Here is a 24,930-nt window from a genome sequence, read left to right on the forward strand (position 1 = left end):
CATGTTAGACTACGGTGCAGGGAGCAAGTGTGCAGACGTTTTTAGACGTGCTAATGGTGACTGTGTGTTGAAAATGGCTCAAAGAACACATGTTGATGACGTTATGAGGGGTAGAATACTTGGGCGACTGGAGGCTGGTCAAACACAGCAGGTCGTAGCACGGGCCCTCCGCGCGCCACAAAATGTGGCAACGATTCCAGCACACAGTAACGTTTCCAGGCACTACAGTACGGGACGCCCACAGTGTACAACACCACAAGAAGAGCGATATCTCACCATCATTGCCCGCAGACGGCAACGGAGTGCTGCAGGTAGCCTTGTTCGGGACCTTACCGCAGCCACTGGAACAGTTGTCTCCAGACACACAGTCTACAGACGACTGAACAGACATGGTTCATTCGCCCGGAGACCTTCAAGGTGCATTCCACTGATCCCTGGTCACAGGAGAGCCCGTAAAGCCTGGTGTCAAGAACACAGTACATGGTCATTGAAACAGTGGTCCCAGGTTATGTTCACGGACGAGTCCAGGAATAGTCTGAATAGTGATTCTCGCCGCGTTTTTATCTGGTGTGAACCAGGAACCAGGTACCAATTGCTGAATGTCCTTCAAAGGGACCAGTATGGAGGTCGTGATTTGATGGCGTGGGTTGGGATTATGATTGGTGCACGTACACCCCTGCATGTCTTTGACAGAGGAACTGTAACAGGTCAGGTGTATCGGGACGTTATTTTGCCCCAGTATGTCCGCCTTTTCAGGGGTGCAGTGGGTCCCACCTTACTCCTGATGGATGATAACGCACGGCTCCACCAGCTGCCATCTTGGAGGAGTACCTTGAAACAGAAGATATCAGGCGAATGGAGTGACCTGCCCGTTCTCCAGACCTAAACCGCATCAAGTACGTATGGGATGCTCTCGGTTGATGTATCGCTGCAAGTCTTCAAACCCCTACGACACTTCAGGAGCTCCGACTGATCCATAGTATGCCAACCCGTTGTGCGACCTGTGTACGTGTGCATGGTGATCATATACCACATTGATGTCGGGGTACATGAGCAGGAAACAGTGGCGTTTTATAGCACCACATTCTGCAATTATCCGTAATCTATGGGGAGTTTATATCATCCAGCATCACTGAATCAATTTGAACAGCAGTCGTACCAGGGAAATTCCGTCCCACGCATAAGCTGCAAACAAAGGGATTTCTTGATCGGTAGTGTGGTCGGGTAGCATGGACTGTTGATGAATAGCGTCCTATCGTGTTCAGCGATGAAGCGCTGTTCTGCGCTACCCCCAACGACCATCGTCGGCAAGTATGACGGCGATATAGGGACGGGTTCCATTCTTCCAATGTCTGGGAGAGACAGCGTTCTTACTCTTGGCGTCATGGTGTGGGGAGCCATCGGGTATGACTTCAGATCACGGTTGGCAGCATTTGGGGGAACTCTGACGGCACGTTACGGACATCGTGCGTCCTCCTGTGATACCTCTCAAGCGAAAGTATCGTGTTGCGATTTTTCAACGGGACAATGCAATTCCACTCATAGCACCTGCCTTTATGATCTCTTTGCGTGGTGTTAAGGTATTCTCATGTGTGGAACCAGCTCGTTCGTATCCATGATACCATATACCATCTTACCTCAGGAAAAGGGGGGCCTATGCTACAAAGTTCTTAGTGAAATTGAGTCGATTTTGTGATCACCATAATAACATCACATACCCTCCTAACCAATGACGTTTCATTTCGTTTCCTCCTCGCCTTCTGGGCGCTTGACTTTTTTTCAGGTCGTATATTTCAGTGAATAGTAGCAGGTCACCTAAATAACACAGGATACAATGTTTCATTCTCTCGATCGATACGCGAGTTCATCACGTTCACAATATGTACCTGAACAATAGTTTTGTTTAAAAAATTAATTTTGCTGCTGCCAATCACGATATTCTTTTATTTATTTCTTGCAAGATGCGTGAAATGAGTCTCATTTTCAAGTTCGTTTTTCGTCTACAGTGGTCTGTACGCATTGGAAATAACAAACAATTCCAAAGATGTCTGCGACTTTTTATCATTGTATGTTGCTATTTTCAGGGTCTGCTGTGCTCTGTAAATTGTGTGAGTGATGTTTAATATGATTAAGTTTCTGCATAAAACATAAAGCAACAGAATGATTCAGCACCTCACACATTGAAAAATCATCACGAATGAATGCCAAAATGCACAAAAAGCTAATTTGAAAATGACTATCATTTCCCGAAACGAGTAATGCGCGAAATATATAAAAGAAACTCGTGACTGGCAACAGAAAAAGTTATTTTATAAACAAAACCATTATATTTATAGTCGTAGTATTTCCCCATCAATTTGTAATGGATGAAATGAAAAAAAAGTACCTGAACAAGACAATGGGTACTGTTATTGTCACTACATACATCAAATACAACAACCTCAGTAAAATACATCGCCAAAGCACTCTCATGCATATTTACATTTATTCAGAACTGCTCTAGCCCCGTTTTTAGTACACAGCTTTTATATAAACATGATCATAAGTGATAATTCAGAGCCTTTAGAAGTAAAGTTCGATGTGATGCTCAGCGACTGAGGAAAAGAAAACTATCACAATATAATTATTTTCAGCTTACGAGAAACTGCTTGAAAAAATAGCATAATGTAAGCAGGATTTGCAAGACATGTGTAAGTGATAGAAAAATAAATTCCTGCAAGAATGAGAACTGCTTAAATGTGACTAGGTGTGAAACTATCAAATTACTGAAATATTAGGTTGGGATAGCAATTTAAAGAACATACAAAATCAAATAACCGCTGCATTCTGAATGCTCTACGCTCTGTTTCTAGAGTGGACACATGAACTAGATGAGATCTGATTCAAAGATACGATTGTAGGTTCGAACCACAACTCTAGCCGAAAGTAATATTAAGGTGAAAAAATACAGTGGACAGCTTATATTTGGATTAAGGATTAAAGACGCATAAAAGAGAAAGATATAAAGGTGGAGAAACGAGAACAATGATTTGCTAATCATTAATATATGGAAAGTGCAAGAATACTGCTGCCTAACTATATACGAACATATAGAACAAGATGCCTAAAGCAACGGAGAAACCAAAAGGCCTTATTTTTTACTTTGGGAACAGAAAAAGAGGTGAGCAACAGTTGAAGATTTCCATTGAAAGATAACGCTTCTGAAACTGTGCCTCTGGCACAAAACGTGGTTTTAAAGTGGAACGAGGGCGTTGAAAAATAACAAGGGAATAGCCTGCAAATATTTGAAAGGGGACGCCATATATGAACCATAAAATTATGTGGACAGGTATTTTGAATGGACGGGTTATTAGAGAGAACAAGCGAGGAAAGTTGCAGTTTCCCACATGCGGCAAAGTGAATACGCGCTGATACCCACGTCCCACCTTAGTTACAAGGTTCTTAATCATTTAGAAGAACGTTCGCACACTTTCATGTGGGACACAACTGGAAGCAGACAGTCCCGGTGCACAGATTTCGTATCGAGATAGGAGCGAGGGAGGGGTGAGGGGTGAATGGCGGTGACAGGAAGGGCATCCGGTCAACCTCTACCACTAATATTCCCAAATCCAGATCAACATGTCGATCCAGTGAAGACAAGGAATAAAGGCTATGAGAAACAAGACAGAAAGAGAGGATTGTCAATGAAAGACCTATACCAGTATTACGGACAGCTTAATGTGAGAGGAATTCAGGTGCAGTTTACTTGGCACTAGAAAGAGAAATAAAGCGCAAAAATAGTATTAGCTGACAAATATAAGGGCACCTAAATAAGGTGAAAGAGTGTGTTCACTGCAGAAGTTATTTTAAGATAAAAGGACTCACACAAAACAAGACAGAGAACGGTAGAAAACTGTACAGCAGACTCATTACTTAATAATTGAAGGTCGACAGGGAGAACACTGCTGGTTAAGATTGCGACAATTTCCTACAGAATAATAGTTATTTAAAGAAGAGCATGAATGTCACTTGTAAGCAGACGCTATAGTACATCATAAAAAAGATTCGCCATGCATTCAACTGCAGAGGACTCATGATTCATAGGAAGATCACAGCACTCTTTCTTCGGTTGCAGAACAAACATTACACCACTTTTTGTATACTGCTGAAATATAATCACTCACCAAGACTGGGAAACTATTCTTAGAACGCTCTCCTTCCCGGTGGATCTGTTAAAGCATGTGATGTAAACATCTGAACGTACTTTCTGTCGTGCCGTTGTCATGACATCAAAATAGCTACACTGGAACGCTTCCCTGTCTTAATGTATGCCGGTCTGTGTTCGTATAAATAGAGAAACTTGACGAAACAATGGGGAGGAAATTCGTGCTCTACAACGTGACGGCACGTGCAGCATTCGTGACGGCCGACGTCTTGGGATGCAATGAGCAGCTCGGCGAGTCTGGAATTCTTACTCGATACTCAACAGCTTCACCAGCCAAGTGAAGCGAACGCTGACACCGCCAGATTTAATGCCATATTTTTTCACAGTGGACTGTGCAATTCGAGTTAATTGTAGACGAATGTATACGGTTTCAGAATGACTATTCATTCGCGAAGAGAACAGGGTGACTGCTGTAACTCGATTTATCGGGAACTTCGCTCAGTGGAACAGGGGTCAAAATAAGCCAACGCGTGTCTCGTGTTATAGGTAGATGCTCGACTTTTTAGAGAAAACGACGGTCAAAGTTTATGATAATCCATCTGAAGCGATGGTGCAATGGCTGACTATGTAGATTCACACTTTTGCACCCCGTGTTCGAAATCCGATAATAGGTTTTGTTTCTCATTTTACTTTTCAAATTGTTCACTTCTCATGACCGCAAAAGATTAGTACACGAATGCTTTCCAGAGTATACTGAAATTACGTTGTCATTATTCGCCTACTAATTGCATGCCTGGTGAATGAATTTAAAAAAAAATTGAAAAATTATTTGAAACTGTTTTCATTGAATAATCAATTGCTAGCGCCAGTTTTCGGAAAAGTGATCCATTGCGCGTAGTTTTCCGCGACATTATTGCCAACACGTGAAAACTTCAGCAATATTAACGACGTTTCTTCCCCGAGTAAGATTCATACGAAGAAATGTCGTTGCGGCAAACCTGCCTTCATACGAAGCTCGTGATTATCGGAATTTCTACGTTTCGAATGTTTCTACGATCGGTATCATTCAAATCTTCCTGAAGAATAAACGTAAGGATAAAATATAAGAATTAATAGTTTATGTCAGAATGAAATATAGTATTATGACAATTTAAAATGCTTGTAAGCACTGAAAATACCATACACACATTTATTATGGAGTAAATGTGTGACACTTATTCTGACATCCAGCTGTAATTTTACAATTAACATAATGCCCTCGTATCCTTAATTGCTAAGAAACATTACTGAGTAGTAACCTTCTATGGGAATGGGTATATAATTGATAAAGAAAACCAGAATAAAATAAAATAAATAGAAGCAACAATCGGGTTTCGAATACGAGACACGGACGTGAGACGTCGTGACGCTAGCCACTATGCCACCAGTTTACGCTGGGTTGATAGCAGGGCAATGACATCTAAATTTCGTCGGAAACTATGACGGCCGTTTTCTCAGAAAGGATCGAGTACCTGCGGATAAGCCGAGAGACGTATTTTGGTTTCCCTTCCACAGAGCGAAGGTTCTGGGAAATTGGGTGAGTGGCGAAACGGAACCTGAAAGCGGTGTTCCGCGAGTAATATTCTCATCAGCTGAGCTATGAAGGTGAAATATACAAGGTGAGCAGAAAGCGTCTGGAACGCTTATAGGGATGTTGCAGGGCAGGTTGTACTGAGACATCAACGTTATGAAAAATTTCGATACGCTGCGCAGTTTCTGAGGTATGTAGGTTTGAAATTAACCAATCGTGGCGTCGCGCATTCACTTTCAAGCGACCTAGCAGGGCCGATGTTGCCCAACGAGTACTTTGTTTGGTTAGCTTAAACTTGAACTTGCGTGCACGACCACCTGTTTGGCTAACTTCAGTGTTAAATATCTCGGAAACTGCGCAACGTCTCAAAATTTTTGTTAACGTTCATGTCTCAGTAAATGTGCCGTGCAACATCCCTACAAGCGTTTCAGACATTTTCTGATCATGTAGATGCACATTATTGGTAACGAACACATTTCGACGTCACAGTTATACACATAATCGGTTCTGAAAATAAAGAGAGAAAGATGAAAATTTAACTCCCCATTGGTGTTTAACGGGCAGTAGAGGTAACTAATTAACAGAAGTAGCCCATCTTTTTCATGATTCCTTCAATAGCAAATATACGTTCGACGATAGCCCTTGAATATGTCCTCCATTACCAGCTTGTAGGGCTTCTCAAATAAATGTGTCAAGAACATTATCCCTTCATATCACTGCACAAACATCTTTGCGATGATTCATCTGACTATAGTGTTCCGTCAATTGTTACATGGTTAATGCACTTTGATCTTATGTCCAATGAAGTCGGCACTAAGGATGTCTACAACTGGATACGCAGAGGGAGCCATTTGAGAAATCACAATTGCAATGACGTGTGGTTAAGTTCACGCTCTGAATCACATGCACTTACCTCACTATCTTTTCTAATGCCGCCTTAGACTGCCACCTGTTTTATAAATTAGCGTCCACGGTCTTTCAAATTTACATCTTCATTATTCAAACCACTTTACGGGATGTGGCGAATGAGAAATATACATCCAACTCTTTGACTACTAGTAGACAACTTGCATATCAGCGGCTTTAGATATTCCCAAGACAGTGACCTGACGAAATGACTTTTCTACAACCCTATGTCCAGTTGTACAATTTTCGTATATAATCGTATTTTAATGTTATTTTCTTGCTGTCCAGTGTTATTTCTGATGCAGTAATATCAACTTACAGCCACAATGTGGCCATCCGTATCCATGTTAATAGTCATCACCAAATTTCACGTCTGTGGTGAGAAATTGAAGAGCAAATGAAGGAAGAATAAGGTTTAGTGTCCTGTTGAAACCGTTCTTTGGGAGGGGGGGGGGGGGCGTCACGAGGGAAATCGCGGAAAGCTTCAGTCAGGATACTGAAAGGGGATTTGAGTTTCATGTCTCCCGAAAGCGAGTACCTCCACCACAACACCACCTCTCTCGGAAGATGTGAATTCCTCATGACTTTGATTGTACTGAGGTAACTAATAATTTTTTTTATTAATAATAATCTCGGTGTGCTAGTACTTCTTTTTCTTGTGCCTTCGTCCCGCATCAGCGGAGGGCCGGCATGGTTATTAAAGAACTTGGCATGATTAATGTAGATGTGGTTAGAGGCCCTTCCTCTTGCCACTCCATTACCCTCTACTACAACTGTCTGCGTGTAATGTTATTCATATGAAAGCGAGCAAAGGTTTTCTAAATCTTTGCGAATCGTGCAACTGAGGCCGGACTTGGATATCAGGCTGGTATTCACATAGTGGGATGTCGGAAACTGCCTGAAAACCACATCCGGCTGGCCAGTTCATCGACCCCGGTCGCTAATTCGACAGACGAATTCGATCCAGTGCTAGGGCATCTCCCTGTCTCTAAAGCGGCACTTTAACACACATGGCTATCCAAGCGAGTCTGGAGTGCTAGTACCGGATGGAGATTATTGTTATCTCTCTTCAACAGTTTTGTATGACAGTAGTCTCGGCGCTGCAAATGCTGGCGTTGCCGATTCAAGTTTCAAAGTAGTTAATTCACCGGATTCGAATTCACGAGGAACGTTGAAAGACAATCCTGCAATTCACCTCAGCGACTTCCTTTCAAAACGACAGCGGCGTTAACTTTTCACGTTATACCAGCTCTCCAAACACACAAAATCTAGGATCGAACTGTACAGATAACATAACCTTTCTCTATCACAACGTAATTATATTCCATCGAAAACAGTCTACTGAGATTTCGGTATTAAATACTTGCATAAAATACTCATATCGAATTTTTCAGGGCTAACGAATGCTACTTGGCTCAATCGTTTCAGGTAGTGACAGGGTGAGGATCGCGTTTCACCAGTAGCGTTCTTTTGTGTCGCGTCGAGATTCAAGATGCAGCTGTTATTCGAGCAGTGATATGCAATCAATTTTTGCATTAAACTAAAAAAATCGGGCTCTGCGACGGTGGTCCTGATTCGGGAAGCCTTCGGAGAGGAAACTACGCCCCAGTTAAGAATTTACGAGTAGCACAAGACGTTCCAGAAACGACAAAAAGCGCTTCCTGCGTCTTTTACGACACCAAAGGTACGAAAATGTGGAGAAAGTACCAAAATTTTTGAACAGCGGTAGACACCTGAGACTAAGAATGATAGCAGAGGATTTTAATATGTCAAAATCGAATGTTTATCTCATTTTGAGAGGCGAAGTGGCGATGAGAAAGGTGTGCGCAAACACGGTCCCAAAAATTGAGACCGATGAACAAGAGGAAATCCGTGAAGTGATACGAGAAGTGAACGTCGCGAAAGTTACTCTAATTTTTGTAACAGAGTAGTGACAGGCAACGTGACATGGATTTTCTAGTACGACCCTGAAACACAGGTCGTTGGAGTGGGTAAGAGGCTTCGGTGCGCTACCTTATGGAGGTGCGGGTGACGCACTCCAAGAAGCCTATGGCGACTGGTCTAAGTGGTGAGAGAGATGCATGGATTCGGAAGGAATGTACTTTCAATATTTTTAAGGTTTTGTACATTAAAAACCAATAAATTCCTTTAAAATGTTATTGTTACAGCTTTTGGGACAGAACCTGTATAGAAGGAGGAAATAGACAGTCATTGGTTCGGAAACTCTTTAGTTACATATTAGAACCATTTTTCTACACCTCCTCACGCAGCATTTATCATAGTAAGCGTACAGGAACAGAAGGTACCAGCTACGGCAAGAACTTATTTGTTACATGAAATGTTCAAAACGCGCTATCAGTTACACACACGAACACAACATACAACAATACGACATGAAACTAAGTTCACGATGCCCTCCCGGTTACGTCTGGTTGAGTTTATGTAGATTCACCGCCAGCGTTTTGTAGTTCATTTCATGAAAGTGATGTTGACATGCGACACATCGTATCACGTTACTTATAGCAAGCATCAACTATTTAAGTGGTCTCTACGAATTTGACGAACACAGCACTGTTTACTAATGTTCATATTGGATTCCGTGGCAGATGTATAGGAAGAACTGGATAAAGTTCCCTTTGGACATAAATCCTCTAGACTATTAGTGGAAATATTTATAAGTTTCTGTGTATCAAATCCGACTATCAGCAACAGTGTCCTCGATTTCATATTTTGGAAGTCATCGAAACCATACGTAATAGTGCAGCGGTATATCAACGCATCCATGATTTAATGCGACTGCTGGTTGATACACGTAACATTGTTAACATAGCGCATTTTGACATTTCACATAAGAATGACTTTCTTGTCGTATGCCGGTACCTTCCGTTCCTCTATGTTTTCTGTTACTGACATACAATGAACATATGTATCAAATAATTTCTGACATTGTAATAAAGTTTTTTCGGACCGCACACCATACAACATACTTTTTCTGTCTGACGAACATGTCCTGAAACTTTTACTGTGTCCTTAAACACTGACGAACGTGCTAAATTGATTATTCCCCATGAAGATCAATAACAATGAATGCTTTTACCTGATTTGAATGTTTTAATATGTTATTCAGTTTTTTCGGCATATGTTTATGGTCGTGGTTACTGAAACATCTTAGTACGGAGAAGCTCGACCCGGAAATATCTAGCACGAAATCCAGTTGCAAAAGACAGTTATTGTGATTTCGCCAACCCAGAGGAGACGTGGTGTTGGCATATGCATCTTAATAATCATATTGCACTCTCGTATCCTAGGCTGAATTCCAAACTTTCCCGTAGTGTCTCATGCAGTATTGGTATGTGACGCTATAGTTGGTAATCCGTTCGAACGGATTAGGTCGTTAATTTCGGCGGCCCTCCAACGCTATGCGAGAAAAGTAGTCTGTATGCCAGTATCGTGTTCCACCTTGTACTTTAAAACTCAACATCACACGCACTCATTACGTTAATGTTCACTGAAACATAGACTTAAGAGATATATCACAAGGGAAACCAGTGTGGGCTAAGGATGGAACCTTTTCCAGTTAGGTAGGCGAAGAACCCTCTGTGTCCCTCAGCCAAAAATGACGACTTTTTCTTTAGTTTCTTCGAATGGAAAAGATGAGCTCTTAGACAATAATACAGCATCACGAAGTTGCAAGAATTGTAAACAAATATTGGTACTCACGTCAATCGCTCTTTCAGAAATTCTATCCAGTCGTCCTGCCGAAGGACTCCATCTCTGTCCAGATCGAACAGCTTGAATACTCGCTCCAGCAACTCCTGCAACCAAAAAAACAGTTGTATTGGTATCTGATTACAAAACATCGACAGTCAACATGTAGAGGTAAAGTTATTGCTAAACTGTAAATTTAAAATTAAATGGACACGTAGCATCTTCGCAATCATTCAGCCCAAGGAACGTCAGAAAACAGCAAAGGTTATAATGAAAAGAACAAGAAAACGTCAGATGCCACTGGAAGCCTTATGAGTAGCATTCCGTTGCAATCACTACATTTTTTAGAAAAGGTAAAAAAATAAAGCTTTAGCGGCTCTATGCATGTATATTAGCTCAAAAATTGACATTACGTGGAAACATCGTCATGAAAAATGCAAGAAGACTGTAATTTATTAGCTGCTTTAGTGAAACATCCTTCTGAGTCTAAAAAATGACATCAAACGAGGGGGCGCAATGATTACCAAACTTACTTCGTACTCGGCAGGGCGCCGTATTATATCTCCGACCGGATATCCTGATTTAAGTTTTCCGTCGTTTCCGTAAAACGCATAAGATAACAGTTGGGATATTTCTTTCCGCCAATTCAGCTTGTATTCCGTCTCCAGTGATATCGTCAACAGAACATTACAACTTTAAACTCATTCTGTTTTCTTAAAAAAAAATCACCCAGATATGTCGGCTTTTCCGCATAGTATCGTTTTAAGTATTGCAAATTTTAATTACGGAGTTTGTAGAAACTAACGCATGCGTATCATCACTCACAGAATTCACTGTCCCGCGTGTTTGCTTTTCAGTGAAATTGCCCAAATGCTGTACGATTTAGAAGACATCAAGCATATCATTTAAATTTTCAAATGTAATGGAAAGTAAAAACAATAACTTGACATTCATAATAATTACCGAAGTGCTCCGTGTGCTGCCTGAATTAAGCAAATGGAAACGTGACTGCTAGAAAGAAATGTTTTGATAGTAAAAACGGACCCTTTTTCTTTACCATCGCAGACATTTTCAACTATTCTAAAAGAAGAAAATAAAAGGTAATACAATGATCCGTGAGATGAGGACATATGAATGTAATGTGAGTGATAATAGAATATATGTATATGTACCTGACGTGTGTCTGACTTCCTTGGTATTTGAGACGTGGGAACAAAATCTTCAGGTTGATCGAAGCCACCACAAACTATTTCTTACGTAAACAGGTACCTTCATTATGCTGGTTTTAGCATTCATTGCCTGACAAAGAGATCGTAACATAAACGTGAACGAGTTTTGAGTTTCGGCAGGCATTCCTTTTGCATTGGACTCAGCTACTGTTTATAATATCACTCACAAATGCCCCATACTCTACCCACTCGTTCGCTATTGTTTATGACACAGAACAAGAAACCAGTTCTTAATTCCGAGTTGGTGCCCCGCACGCAACCTTATTTACATATTAAACTAGCAATACGTGACGTATGAAATCAGATTCTCTTTGATCAGTCGAACTGTCTGCTCTCAATAACTTGTAAGCTGTTACAATCCTTTAGAATATGGTAATATAATGGAACTGAGAAGTAAAACAAAAATCTAACTTATCTCTTAAGGATAGAGTACATCTAATACCCTCAATTACTGATCATTCAATAAAGCAAAAGTACATCTACATCTACATACATACTCCGCAAGCCAAAGTACATAATAATAACAATAAGAAATAAGAGCAATATTCAGAAGTGTAAATTTCATTAAAATAAGCTGTTACTGAAGGAAAGAACTCCATATAGTAGTCCGCAGTTATTATGTAAGCCTATTGTATTATTAAGTTATGCGTGGTCTCTCATTTGAATCTCAGCTCAGTATGTTTGTGAGCAAAGACTTCCTTCAATAGATGGCATCAGCCACAACATGTAACGAACAGTAATAAATTTATTTTGTAATCGAGGCCTGAAGTTCAATCTAAAAGGAGCCTAGGATGTAAGTTTGGCTCACGGTAGTGTACGGATAGTGGGAAATCCGTAAAGAAGAGAATCGAAGTTTTTGAGATGTGGTGCTACAGGAGGATGTTGGAAATTAGAGGAATAATAAGGTAAGGAAAGAGGAGGTTCTTAACGGAATCGGCGAAGGGAGGAACGTACGAAAAACAGAGACAGGTAGGAGGAACAGGATGAGAAGAAATACGTTAAAGCATCAGAGTATGGGAGAGAGCTGTAAAGGGTGAAAGCTGTAGGGGAATACAGAGACTGGAATATATTCAACAAATAACTGAGAACGTAGAGTGGAAGTGCTACTTTGCGATGAAAAGGTTATCACAAGGGAAGAACTCATACTGGCCGGTGTGGTCGAGTGGTTCTAGGCGCTTCGATCTGGGACCGCCCGACCGTTACGGTCGCAGGTTCGAATCCTGCCTCGGGCATGGACGTGTGTGATGTCCTTAGGTTAGTTAGGTTTGAGTATAACTACGTTCTAGGGGACTGATGACCTCAGATTATAGTCCCATAGTGCTCAGAACCATTTGAACCATTTTAGGAATTCATGGCGGGCCGCAACAGGATAGTTAGAAGACGGACAACCAATACCTCTTCAGTAGAATCGAAGACAAAAGTTTATGACAGTAAATACGCTGATATCTGGACAATTGTTTAAACTTTAAGACTAGAATCAGCTATCTATAAATACACTACTGGCCATCAAAACTGCTACACCAAGAAGAAAAACAGATGACAAACGGGTATTCATTGGACGTATATATTATACTAGAACTGACATCTGATTAGATTTTCACGCAGTTTGGGTGCATAGATCCTGAGAAATCAGTACCCACAACAACCACCTCTGGCCGTAATAATGGCCTTGATACGTCTGGGCATTGAGTCAAACAGAGCTTGGATAGCGTGTACAGGTACAACTGCCCATGTAGCTTCAACACGATACCATAGTTCATCAAGAGTAGTGACTGGCGTATTGTGACGAGCCAGTTGCTCGGCCACCATTGACCAGACGTTTTCTTTTGGTGAGAGATCTGGAGAATGTGCTGGCCAGGGAAGCAGTCGAACATTTTCTGTATCCAGAAACGCCTGTACTGGACCTGCAACATGCGGTCGTGCATTATCCTGCTGAAATGTAGGGTTTCGCAGGTATCGAATGAAGGATAGAGCCACGGGTCGTAACACATCTGAAATGTAACGTCCACTGTTCAAAGTTCCGCCAATGCGAACGAGAGGTGACCGAGACGTGTAACCAATGGCACCCCATACCATCATGCCGGGTGTTACGCCAGTATGGCGATGACGAATACACGCTCCCAATGTGCGTTCACCGCGATGTCGCCAAACACGGATGCGATCATCATGATGCTGTAAACAGAACCTGGATTCATCTGAAAAAATGACGTTATGCCATTCATGCACCCAGGTTCGTCGTTGAGTACACCATCGCAGGCGCTCCTGTCTGTGATGCAGCGTCAGGGGTAACCGCAGCCATGGTCTCCGAGCTGATAGTCCATGCTACTGCAAATGTCGTCGAACTGTTCGTGAAGATGGGGTTGTTGTCTTGCAAACGTCCCCATCTGTTGACTCAGGGATCGAGACGTGGATGCACAATCCGTTACAGCCATACGGATAAGATGCCTATCATCTCGACTGCTATTGATACGAGGTCGTTGGGATCCAGCTCGGCGTTCCGTATTATCCTCCTGAACCCACCGATTGCATATTCTGCTAACAGTCATTGGATCTCGACCAACGCGAGCAGCAATGTCGCGATACGATAAACCGCAATCGCGATAGGCTACAATCCGACCTTTATGAAAGTCGGAAACGTGATGGTACGCATTTCTCCACCTTAAACGAGGCATCTCAACAACGTTTCACCAGGCAACGCCGGTCTACTTCTGTTTGTGTATGAGAAATCGGTTGGAAACTTTCCTCATGTCAGCACGTTGTAGGTTTCGCCACCGGCGACAACCTTGTGTGAATGCTCTGAAAAGCTAATCATTTGCATTTGACAGCATCTCCTTCCTGACTGGTAAATTTCGCGTCTCTAGCACGTCATATTCGTGGTGTAGTAATTTTAATGGCCAGTAGTGTATTAGGGGTGTTGGTTACTAGACCACTGTTGTATTGTTACATGTTTCCGAGCATATAATCGTGGTTGTAATTAATGGAAAAAAATCAGCTTCAAATGAGACTTGTTGCGCTTGTCGCGTTAATTCGTATTTAATTGTCAATATTTTAATCTTTTCTCTGTAGTACTTGTCGTTTTGTTCACAGTACTTAACGACAGACACTATGAAGCTGTAATCGATGTATGTGTATCCAAGTAGAGAAAACATAATCTGACCGCTATAGAAACTCTCGCCTAAATGGAAATTTCGGATAGACTCTCAGACAAACAGCAATTGAGTGCAATTATTGCAGAGGGATCGTGCAAACAGAAATTAGATTTGCTGTCTTACTATCGCGACTACCAGAAAGACACGTAAAAATAATACTCAAGAAAAACTCATCTGTAGTCTGCTAAAAAACCCACAAGATATGACATAACCGTAGAGACCTTACGCTACCACTCTTCTATCTTTCTCCACGTCAATTTCCCACGTAAACAAATTATCTTACAAGGGATTTACTAATTGATCATTAGTAACAGGAAATTAGCGACGTAATGTAACAAGTTAATGACAACACTGAATTATGGAAACATTCGTATTGACTAGCTTCATCACCAAATAGGACGAGAAGTAGCAACGCGGCGGGAGCCACCCGACGTCCTCTGTCGGATAAAAGGCCTCTTCCACACTTTCGCATGCATTGCGGTCAGTAGCACCTATCCTTGCTGCTGCTGAATGTTTTATAATGCTATCCCATCAATCGCCTATTAGATATACTCGGTCTTTTTATTATCTCTAGGAATTCAGTCAATGTCATCTTTTGGCTGTTTACTATCCATTCATTTGGATCTGTGGTTCCCAAACGTTTCCTCGGACGGAACACTTCGAGAATCCAGGCACTTTGACGGAACACCTCGTTTATTTTGAAGGTTAATAAAACGTAAATAAATGAGAAAAATTGTTTTATTTGCTGGTTACTTCAGGTATAATGTAATTATAAGAAAGTAATTTTTATAACGTTTTAAAAAATTATTATCGTCAAAATGTCGAAAAACAAAATGCCATATTGTTAATAGCTTTTTTGCGAGGCACTGATTCACTTTTCGCGGAACACTGGTGTTCCGCGGAACACATTGTGGAAAACTCTGGTATAGATGCAAGGTGTGCCGCCCATCTTCATTTTCGTAGGTTAAACCTACTTTTTTGACGTCCTTCAGTTCGTTTATCCAACTGTTTATTTCAGTAGCTGTCCTAGCATAAAGACATAAGAGACTGATTATTGTCTGACTGTACTATTTAAATGAAGCACTGGAAATAGTAGGAGCCTAAAAGCCCTAGGAGGAACAGTAGGAATGGCCATGTCAAAATAGCGTAGGAAAATCAGATTGCAAGACTGAGTTTCAAATGGTTCAAATGGCTCTGAGCACTATGGGACTCAACTTCTGGGGTCATTAGTACCCTAGAACTTAAAACTACTTAAACTTAACTAACCTAAGGACATCACACACATCCATGCCCGAGGCAGTATTCGAACCTGCGACCTTAGTGGTCTGAGTTTCATTAGAGGAATCTTGAGGAAACGTAATTCATTCGCGAAAGAAACACTCGTTGGACCGATTATAAATCAGTCTGTCGTTCGACAGATTCTTAAGTATTGTTAGTCTAGATTCTATACCAGACTGGATTAATAACCCTTACTTGGTTGGCTTAGTAGAAGAGATAGGGAAATTCCAACGAAGAGCAGCACGATTCATCACGGCTTCGTTCAGCGACGAATTTCATACCGATACTTGCCGACAATCATTCATCCCACACACCATTCGCGACTTGAACAGGGAAATAGGAACGATGGAACTCTCCACCACACATAGTAAGGTGATTTGCGTGCTGTAGATTTAGATGTAGCTGTGATGTTACGAAAGTGACGTGTTTGATTGCGAAACCAGTGTATGGAAGATGGTAGCACACAGATGGTTTAGACCAGCAGCAGCGAATATATTCACATGACCGTAACGGTAAGTACAACTTCGTCCTTGCTGTTAGTTTGGCGGACGCTCAGTACAGTGGGAATGGATCTGAATGCGCCAACAATTCGACTCCGACTATTTTCTGCTCTACTTGGGGCATCCTTACCATTGAGTCGACTTCCACTGCACATAAAGCACAAATACCTCATACCGTAGCAAACTTGTCCTTCATTAATGGCAGTATACAAGCTATAATCATGACGAAAATCAAGCTGTTTATATTATTGAGCAGCATAGTGAACAAAGACAGACTGTAGATATTTGTGTCAGCGTGGGGTATACAACGTGAATCTTGATTTCTACTTATTCAGGCCACGCAGAACAAAACACTAATTCAAAGGAAGTTTGAAAAATCTAGATACTGTCGGCGAAGAGTTCTCGGCCTTTCAGCCGGTTGGCGGTGTCTTCAAACTGCAACGTTTCGACGAGTGACATAATCATCATCTTCTGGCGAAGTGATAATGCTAGCTTTCTTGTAACGGTGAGCATGCATACCGCACTTTTTCTGACTTACGAGTGCATAATATGTCGTACATCGCATAGTGGGGGACACTGCAGGAGCCTCCACGAAGATTGCGTTCACCATTCGAACAACAAGCAATCGGGTGTCCCCTGGAAACGACCTAGTCGGCCAATCCTGCAAACACCGGAGCACCAAAACCAAAGATGCCAAAACAGCTCTCCGAAGAGACTCAAAAAAGGGCTTTATCAAGACCATCACTGGCGATAACTTCCTGCAATATTGAAGGCTTATCTGTAAATAAGAAAATTTTATTATCTGACATGTGCAAACGAAACAACTGTGATGTTTTAGTGTTACAAGAAACGCACAGGGCACCAACTAGCCATAGACCAAAAATACAGGGCATGAAATTAGTTCTTGAGAGACCACACGAAAGGTACGGAAGTGCTATATTTGTGAAACCGAACTTAGACGTATTCTCCTGTGCTCTGACCTGCGAAGAAAATATAGAAATTTTAACTACTGAGCTACATTCATGTACTGTAACATCCGTGTACATACCACCCAGTGCGAGGTTCAAATTTACGGAGCCTGGAAATTTCCATTCAAAAACCATTAAAGTTGTTCTAGGAGATTTTAACTGTCACGGTCTCGCATGGGGTTATAAAGAGACAAATGACGATGGCGAAATGCTGGAGATCTGGGCAGACCAGGCTAAACTGAAATTGATACATGACTCAAAGTTGCCTGCATCATTTAACAGCAGAAGATGGAAACGAGTATATAATCCAGATAACACCTTTGTCTCCGGAAAGGTATCCCTGCAAACTGTAAAGCAAATCGAGGACCCAATTCCAAGATCGCAACACAGAGCAATAACTTGCTGCATTACTGCAGTAATCAAATCAGATGTAATGCCCTTCAAGAGACGCTTCAATTTCAAAAAAGCTCATTGGGAACTTTTCACAGAGGACCTTGATAAGGAGATCTTGGAAATTAAACCAGAGATACAATCTTATGAAACTTTTATAGACCTTGTCAAGAAAATCTCTCGACGGCGCGTACCTAGAGGGTGCCGCACCCAGTATATCTCTGGGCTCAATGGTAGCAGCAAGGAAGCTCTGAAAAAGTATGAAGAACTGTACAATAAGGACCCCTTCTCAGAGGAAACGATCCAGGCAGGTGAGGTACTGATGTCTGGTATCTCCGAAGCGAGAAAGGAAAAGTGGTGCAACCTCCTACAAGAGACGGACATGAAGCACAGCAGTAGGAAGGGGTGGAAACTGGTCAAAAGTCTCAACAACGACCCAACAGAACCACAACCAAATTACAGTGAAGTTACACCTGATCAGGTAGCTCACCAACTACTGATGAACGGAAAAAACTAAAACGAAGATCAGGAATGGCAAAATTAAAAGAAAACTGAACGAGGAGATTAGCTTCCTAGCTCGCCCGTTCTTCATTCAGGAGCTACAAGATGCCATCAACGATCTGAAAAACAATAAGGCCGCTGGCCTCGATGATCTGAGATCTGAGAAAATTAAACATTTTGGACCGGAAGTACAAGCACAGATCCCAGAGCTAATGAATAACTGTATTACAACAATGCAAATTCCTAAACTGTGGAGAAAAGCTCGGGTTATTGCGTTACTAAAACCAGGAAAAGACCCAGCTGAAGCTCAAAATTTCGGCCTGTCTGACTGCTTTGTCATTTATTTAAAGTGCTGGAGCGAATGATCCTCAAATGCATAGCTGATTATGTGGACAAAGCCCTCATTAACAAACAAGCTGGATTTTGACCAGGAAAATCATGCTGTGGCCAAATCCTTAACCTCACACAGTGCATCGAAGACGGCTATCAGAGAGGAGAAGTAACTGGAGTCGCATTCCCGGATGTCAGTGCTGGATATGACACAGTTAACCATAAGTTGCTTACCCATAAAGTGTATAATGTCACTAAGGACTACACCCTTTCTATGTTCGTGAAATGCATGCTACAGAACAGACGCTACTATGTAACCATACAATCTAAAAACAGCCGATTGAGGACACAGAAAAATGGACTTGCACAGGGTAGTGTCTTGGCTCCAATATTATTTAAAATCTATACCAATGATCTTCCCATCAGCCACCAGACACGAATGTTCATATATGCTGATGATGCAGCAGTGGCCACTCAGGAGAAAACATTTGAACAAGTGGAGGAGAATCTCACAGGAGCCTTAACAGAACTTGCTACCTATCACGACGGCAATAATATCAAACCAAACCCTAGTAAATCTCAAGTATCCGCCTTCCATCTTAGGAACAAACAAGCCAAACGGAAACTCCGAGTCATGTAGCAAGGGGAAGAGCTGAAACATACAAACAGCCCAAAATACCTGGGAGTAACATTGGACAGAGCACTTACTTTTAAGCAGGACTGTCACAACACTAAAAAAAAAAGGTCTGTGCCAGGAACAACATACTGCAGAAGCTAACAGGTTCATCGAGGGGAGTTCAACCACATGTTTTGCGCACCACGGGTCTGGTGCTGAGTATCTCAGCAGCGGAATTTGCGGCGCCAGTTTGGAGGAACTCTGCTCACACTAAGCAAGTTGACGTCGCCGTAAACGAAACTGTAAGTATTGCCACAGGATGCCTCAAACCAACTCCCACAGACATCATTTATCCTATCATAGGCATAGCACCACCCACTATTCGCAGACAAGTAGCCGCCGAGATCGAAAGATCAAAACAAATGAATGATCCTCGACACCCGATGCATATGCACCAAAAACAACGTGTCCGGCTGAAATCCCGCAGGAGTTTCATTGAAACTACTGAAGAGCTCGCCACCAAGCCCGTCGCAAGGCGGCTGTCTCTTTGGGAAGAAATGGTGCCACACTCCACAATGGAACTACTTGAGGAGGGACCTGCAGGGTTTCAGCTACGTTTTACAAATTGGAGGTCATTAAACCGACTGCGTACTGGAGTAACTGGGTGCAAATCAAACCTATTTAAATGGGGTTACAGTGATAGCGATAGGTGTGAATGCGGAGCAATACAGGACTTGGACCACCTACTGATTTGTCCAGATATGTCTATAACATGCACTAAAGATGATATTTTGAAAGTCAATGACAAAGCAAACTATGTTGCTAATTACTGGGAAGGGAAGATATAATTGGTGCATCCGGATGCGGAAGAAGAAGAATCGCATAGGTCTACCCATTGTTTGTTGTGGTCCGTTGGTAACCACTGTTGATACTGTATAGACTGCACAGTATTGAGTGGAGCTCCTTTTTGAGGAACATGTAATAAACCTCGTAGATTTTATATCACGACGAGGCTCTGACAGCAATCGAGTCGATTTTACACCATCCTGTTCCTGAAATACGTGTGTCGTCATTTGAATTTCGATTGGAGGAGCGGTTCATATGTGTTGATTTTTTGGCATACACTGCAACCCAAGAAAGGAGATGTAAGTTGGGACGCAAAGTGTAACGGAAACCCACAAACAAGGACTTTTACTTAGGTCGGGATTCAAATCATCAACCCCTGCAATAGTGTGGTGCTATAAAATGTATCTATAAAGCTAATTTTTAACAAATATTTTAATAATCAAGATCGCAATTGCGTAACTTTAACTTATTCCTCGTGTCAGCTGATTGCACTAGTCAACAACCATTTAGCATCTGGGATGGAATACATCAACTAGTATGTATTTTGGTGTGCAGAATCCGAATATACCTATCAAAATGTTCTACGACGTACCATTATTGACATTTTAAAGGCTTTTTTTATTTTTAGTATTCAGTATTTCACTTTTTTCTGTTCTTCTGTTGTGATGTTTTATTGTTTGTTTTTGATTTGCAGAGGAGAGTTAGAAGGTCTACAAATCGTCAGTAATTGGTTGGTGTGGTAATCCAGTGGTGTGAAAAAGATCCTTTTTGAGTGTCTCCTACGAAAGATAGTGCAAATTTTTTGTGTTTAAAACTTACACTAACAAAAATGGCAACTAGTAAATCTCGTTGCTGTGTAAACCAACCCCACAACGTTTGTTATGTGTGTGGGAAATTCACTTCAAAAGCCCAAAGAAAATTTGGTTAAGAAGGCATTTAAATTGTATTTTGATTGTCCTGTTGGTGATCAATATAAAAATTTTGCACCTTATATTGCCTGCATAACCTGTACTACAACCTTAACCGAGTGGTTGAAAGGAAAACGCCGAGTCATGTCATTCGCTCTTCCGATGGTGTGGTGGGAGCCTAATGATCAGTATTCAGACTGTTACTTCTGTCTTGCAAATATTTCGGGACATTGAAGCAAACCTAGACATAAAATAAAGTATCCAAATGTATCTTCAGTGCATTTGCCTGTGCCCCATGATGAGCGGTTGCCTGTTGCTGTCTGTAACTTGAAAGCCACGGAACCAGACACCATGTCAAGTCAATCAGAAATTACTGAACATACAGAAGAGTACTGCCCTCAGTATCATGACACTTCGCCTGAGCTCTTTAATCAAAAGGAACTGAATGATTTGGTTCGCGATCTAAAACTTTCGAAACAGCAAGCTGAACTCTTGGGGTCGAGACTGCAACAACGGAACCTTCTACCCCAGTGACAAAAATTTCCTGTTTCACATCAAGAGGTGCTTCCTTCTCTCAATATTTCGGTATGAAGAATTCAATGTATGTAGAGATGTCAATGGTCTGATGATGCAGCTAGGTGTAGAACGTAATCCGCAGAAGTGGCGACTATTTATTGACTCCAGTAAAACCAGCTTGAAAGCAGTGCTACTGCATAATGGCAATGCGTTTCCATCGGTACCTTTGGCTTACGCAGTAGACATGAAAGAAACTTATGAAACCACGGCTTTGCTGCTAGAGGCAATAAAATATAAGGATAATGAATGGCAGCTCTGCTGTGATTGAAAAGTTGTTGCTCTCCTTACAGGTTGGATTCACGAAGTACTGCTGCTTTTTGTGCCTTTGGTACAGCCGTGACACCAAGAACCACTACAGAGTCAAGGAATGGCCTATAAGCAAGTCATATGTTCCTGGAAACGTAAATGTGAACAATACCCCATTGGCTGAGCCCGATAAAACCATTTTGCCTCCCCTTCACATCTAGTTGGGCCTTATCAAGAACTTTGTAAAAGCTCTGGATAAACAAGGTGAGACCTTCAATCACTTAAAAGAAAAGTTTCCCACTTAAAGTGAGGCAAAGCTGAAAGAGGGTATATTTGTTGGACCACAAATAAGAAAATTGCTGAAAGATCCAACCTTTGGTACCAAACTCACAGATATCCAATTAGCTGCTTGGTCTTCTTTTAAAGCAATTGTGAAGGGCTTTTTGTTTAACAGAAAAGATAAAAACTATGTTACCATTGTGAATGATCGGTTGGACAACTATGAGAAAATGGGGTATAAAATGTCGCTTAAAATTCACTTTTTACATTCTCACTTTGATTTCTTCCCGGAAAACTGTGGAGCCGTAAGCGATGAGCATGGTGAGCGCTATCACCAAGAAATTCTGACCACGGAACACCATTACCAAGGCCATTGGAACCCTTCGATGATGGATGACTACTGTTGGGGTCCTGTTAGCGAGCGTGATGAAACACCAAACAAAAGAAGAGCTCCGTCGTCGCATTTTTCAGAAACCAATGACGATTAAAGGTAAAAATATCTTTTGAACTAATTTGGACCTTTTATTGGATCACGGCCATATATAGATACAAAATGGTACTGATTTGATACGTTCTGAATGTGTATTTTTGTTTGACTTAATTGTGCCAAATTTCGCAATAACCTTCTTTTATTTTGCTGTGTATCAAAGAATAGTGACATCATAGAAAAAAACCGATTTTACCAGTGTATTAAGCACCCCAAAATTAGGAAAATTCGCCCATTTACAAACCAGACGCAGAGAAAAGTTTAAATTTGTTAACTAGAGTTTTCCAACCATATTCAGATCGAGCATGTGTAGTGTTTGTCCGTAACGTAAGACAAAGCAACACCTTTCACGTAACAGTAATCCTTCGTACAAGAGACAGAAAACAATAAGGCAAAACATTGAGTGTCACAAGGCCATTCTTACTAGACCACACTGATATACAATTTTAGGCGTGCAATCTCCATTACACATGTAACTTGTCAACAACATACGGTATATGGCCATTCAGACACAACTACATGCATCTCTGACGCTAGAGATGGTGCAAAGAGCGACGCAACTGTGTAGTGGATGACTAGAAAGGAATGAACCACTCTATACCCGTTATCAATCCAGTGGAAGGGTTTGGGTTTGGCGATGAGGGTGGAACGTTACCTGCAATCAAGTGCACTGCCAACAGTGAAGCTCAGAGGGGCAATGTTATAGTACGGGGGATGCTTTTTCTCGTAAGGGTGTAGTCCCCTCATTAGGCTTCAGAAAATGCCAAAGGCGGGAGGATGTGAACAAATTTTACAGGATTGTGTATTGCACACAGTAGAGGAAGAGCTCGGAGACGGTGACTGATTATGTCAGCAGGACAATGCACCGTGCCATAAAATAGCATTTGTGAGGTAACGGTTAGTGGACAATAACATTCCTCAAGCGGCCTGACATGGTCGGAGTCCGACCTGAATGCAATGGAGCAACTCTGGCATGAGTTAGAACGTCGACTTCTCTCAAAACCCTAGCGTCCATCACTACCCTATCTGTTTTCGGTGCTTGAGAAAAAAAAAAAAAAAAAAAAAAAAAACGAGCCGCCATTCCCTCACATTCAGACAACTCTTAAAATTTTCCGCGGTAGAGTTCAAGTCGCCATGAAGGACACACCGGATGTTAATGTCCACTAACGAGAGTCCGGAAACTTTTGGTCACATAGTGCAGATTCTGAAAACCGCTATAGACGCATTGTAAACGGCACGCCATACGAATATTAGCGATTTTCTGTCTTATTACATTCCCATATACAGCTAATGGAGAAAAAATGACTGTGTACGCACAAAATCTCTCAGGCAAGATATACAGTGGTGGGCGCCCAGTTTTTAAATTTACGCTAGACATTTTCACTACAACTATTTCGACATTTTTCAAATTATCGGCATTTTAGTTCCCCGAGCACTTCTGTTACACTTTCGTATGGACTACAATGACCTGTCACTAGCCTAGCACCGTTCCGTTTTCGTTGTTAGACCTACTTCAAAAAGACTCCATACCCTGGTGCAACACAGTAGAATTGAGCGAACTACATCCTGCATGCGATTTCCTTTACGGATGCACTTCACTTTCCTAAGAACTCTTCCAACAAATCTAAGTCTTCCATATGACTTCCTCAATACTGTTGTAACAAATCGTCCCCTTTCATATTGCTTCTTATTAGTACCCATAGTTATTAACACGTTGTAATGTTCGCCTTAAGCTCACCACTTAACTTGTAATATAATACCACCAAATTGTTTTATTTTCTTATAAACATTATCTCGCATGCTTACACATTTAAAGAGAGCTGTCATTTATTACACGAAGTTGAAAATACTGACCAAGTCTTTCTGCCTTTAGTTACGATCGTCTAACGACGGTATGTTTCTGAAGACAACAGCATCGGTATCGAATCTTACGTGCCCCTGATCGTGTTTGAGTAGTCTTTGAAACACATTGAGATCATCTGGTCCTATTACGCATCCGTTGGTCTCACTCAATGTTACTTTCCTTCCTGCTTGACATTTGTCTTCCTTTCCTTTTAGAACTCTTCTGGATGACCTCATATTACGGGAATAGCTTATTCATCGATTCAGTCGCATGGGTATGAAGACACTCCTCCAGTGGCGAAAAACAGTTCGATTTTACAAAAGGTGAACTAAGAAAAATTGAACAGGTTATAAGCAGAGGGAGTACATACCGTGAGTGCAGAATAATGCGACAGTCCAAATTACCGGAAAAATTGTTATTATTGACAGCATCTGAGCATATCTGTTGACGCATGAC

The 24,930-nt window shown here is 41.5% G+C and overlaps 1 protein-coding gene across 1 annotated transcript in view; it reads right to left on the reverse strand.

Moving 5' to 3' along the window:
• LOC126272457 (NADPH oxidase 5) overlaps positions 1-24,930 on the reverse strand; it is a 1,112,602-nt gene that overhangs the window by 350,263 nt on the left and 737,409 nt on the right. The window contains exon 3 of the mRNA XM_049975335.1: positions 10,341-10,435. Within this exon, the coding sequence (XP_049831292.1) occupies positions 10,341-10,435 (95 nt within the window). The remainder of the gene's footprint in view (positions 1-10,340; positions 10,436-24,930) is intronic.

This window comes from Schistocerca gregaria, chromosome 5 (assembly GCF_023897955.1).
Source record: "Schistocerca gregaria isolate iqSchGreg1 chromosome 5, iqSchGreg1.2, whole genome shotgun sequence".
NCBI lineage: Eukaryota > Metazoa > Arthropoda > Insecta > Orthoptera > Acrididae > Schistocerca > Schistocerca gregaria.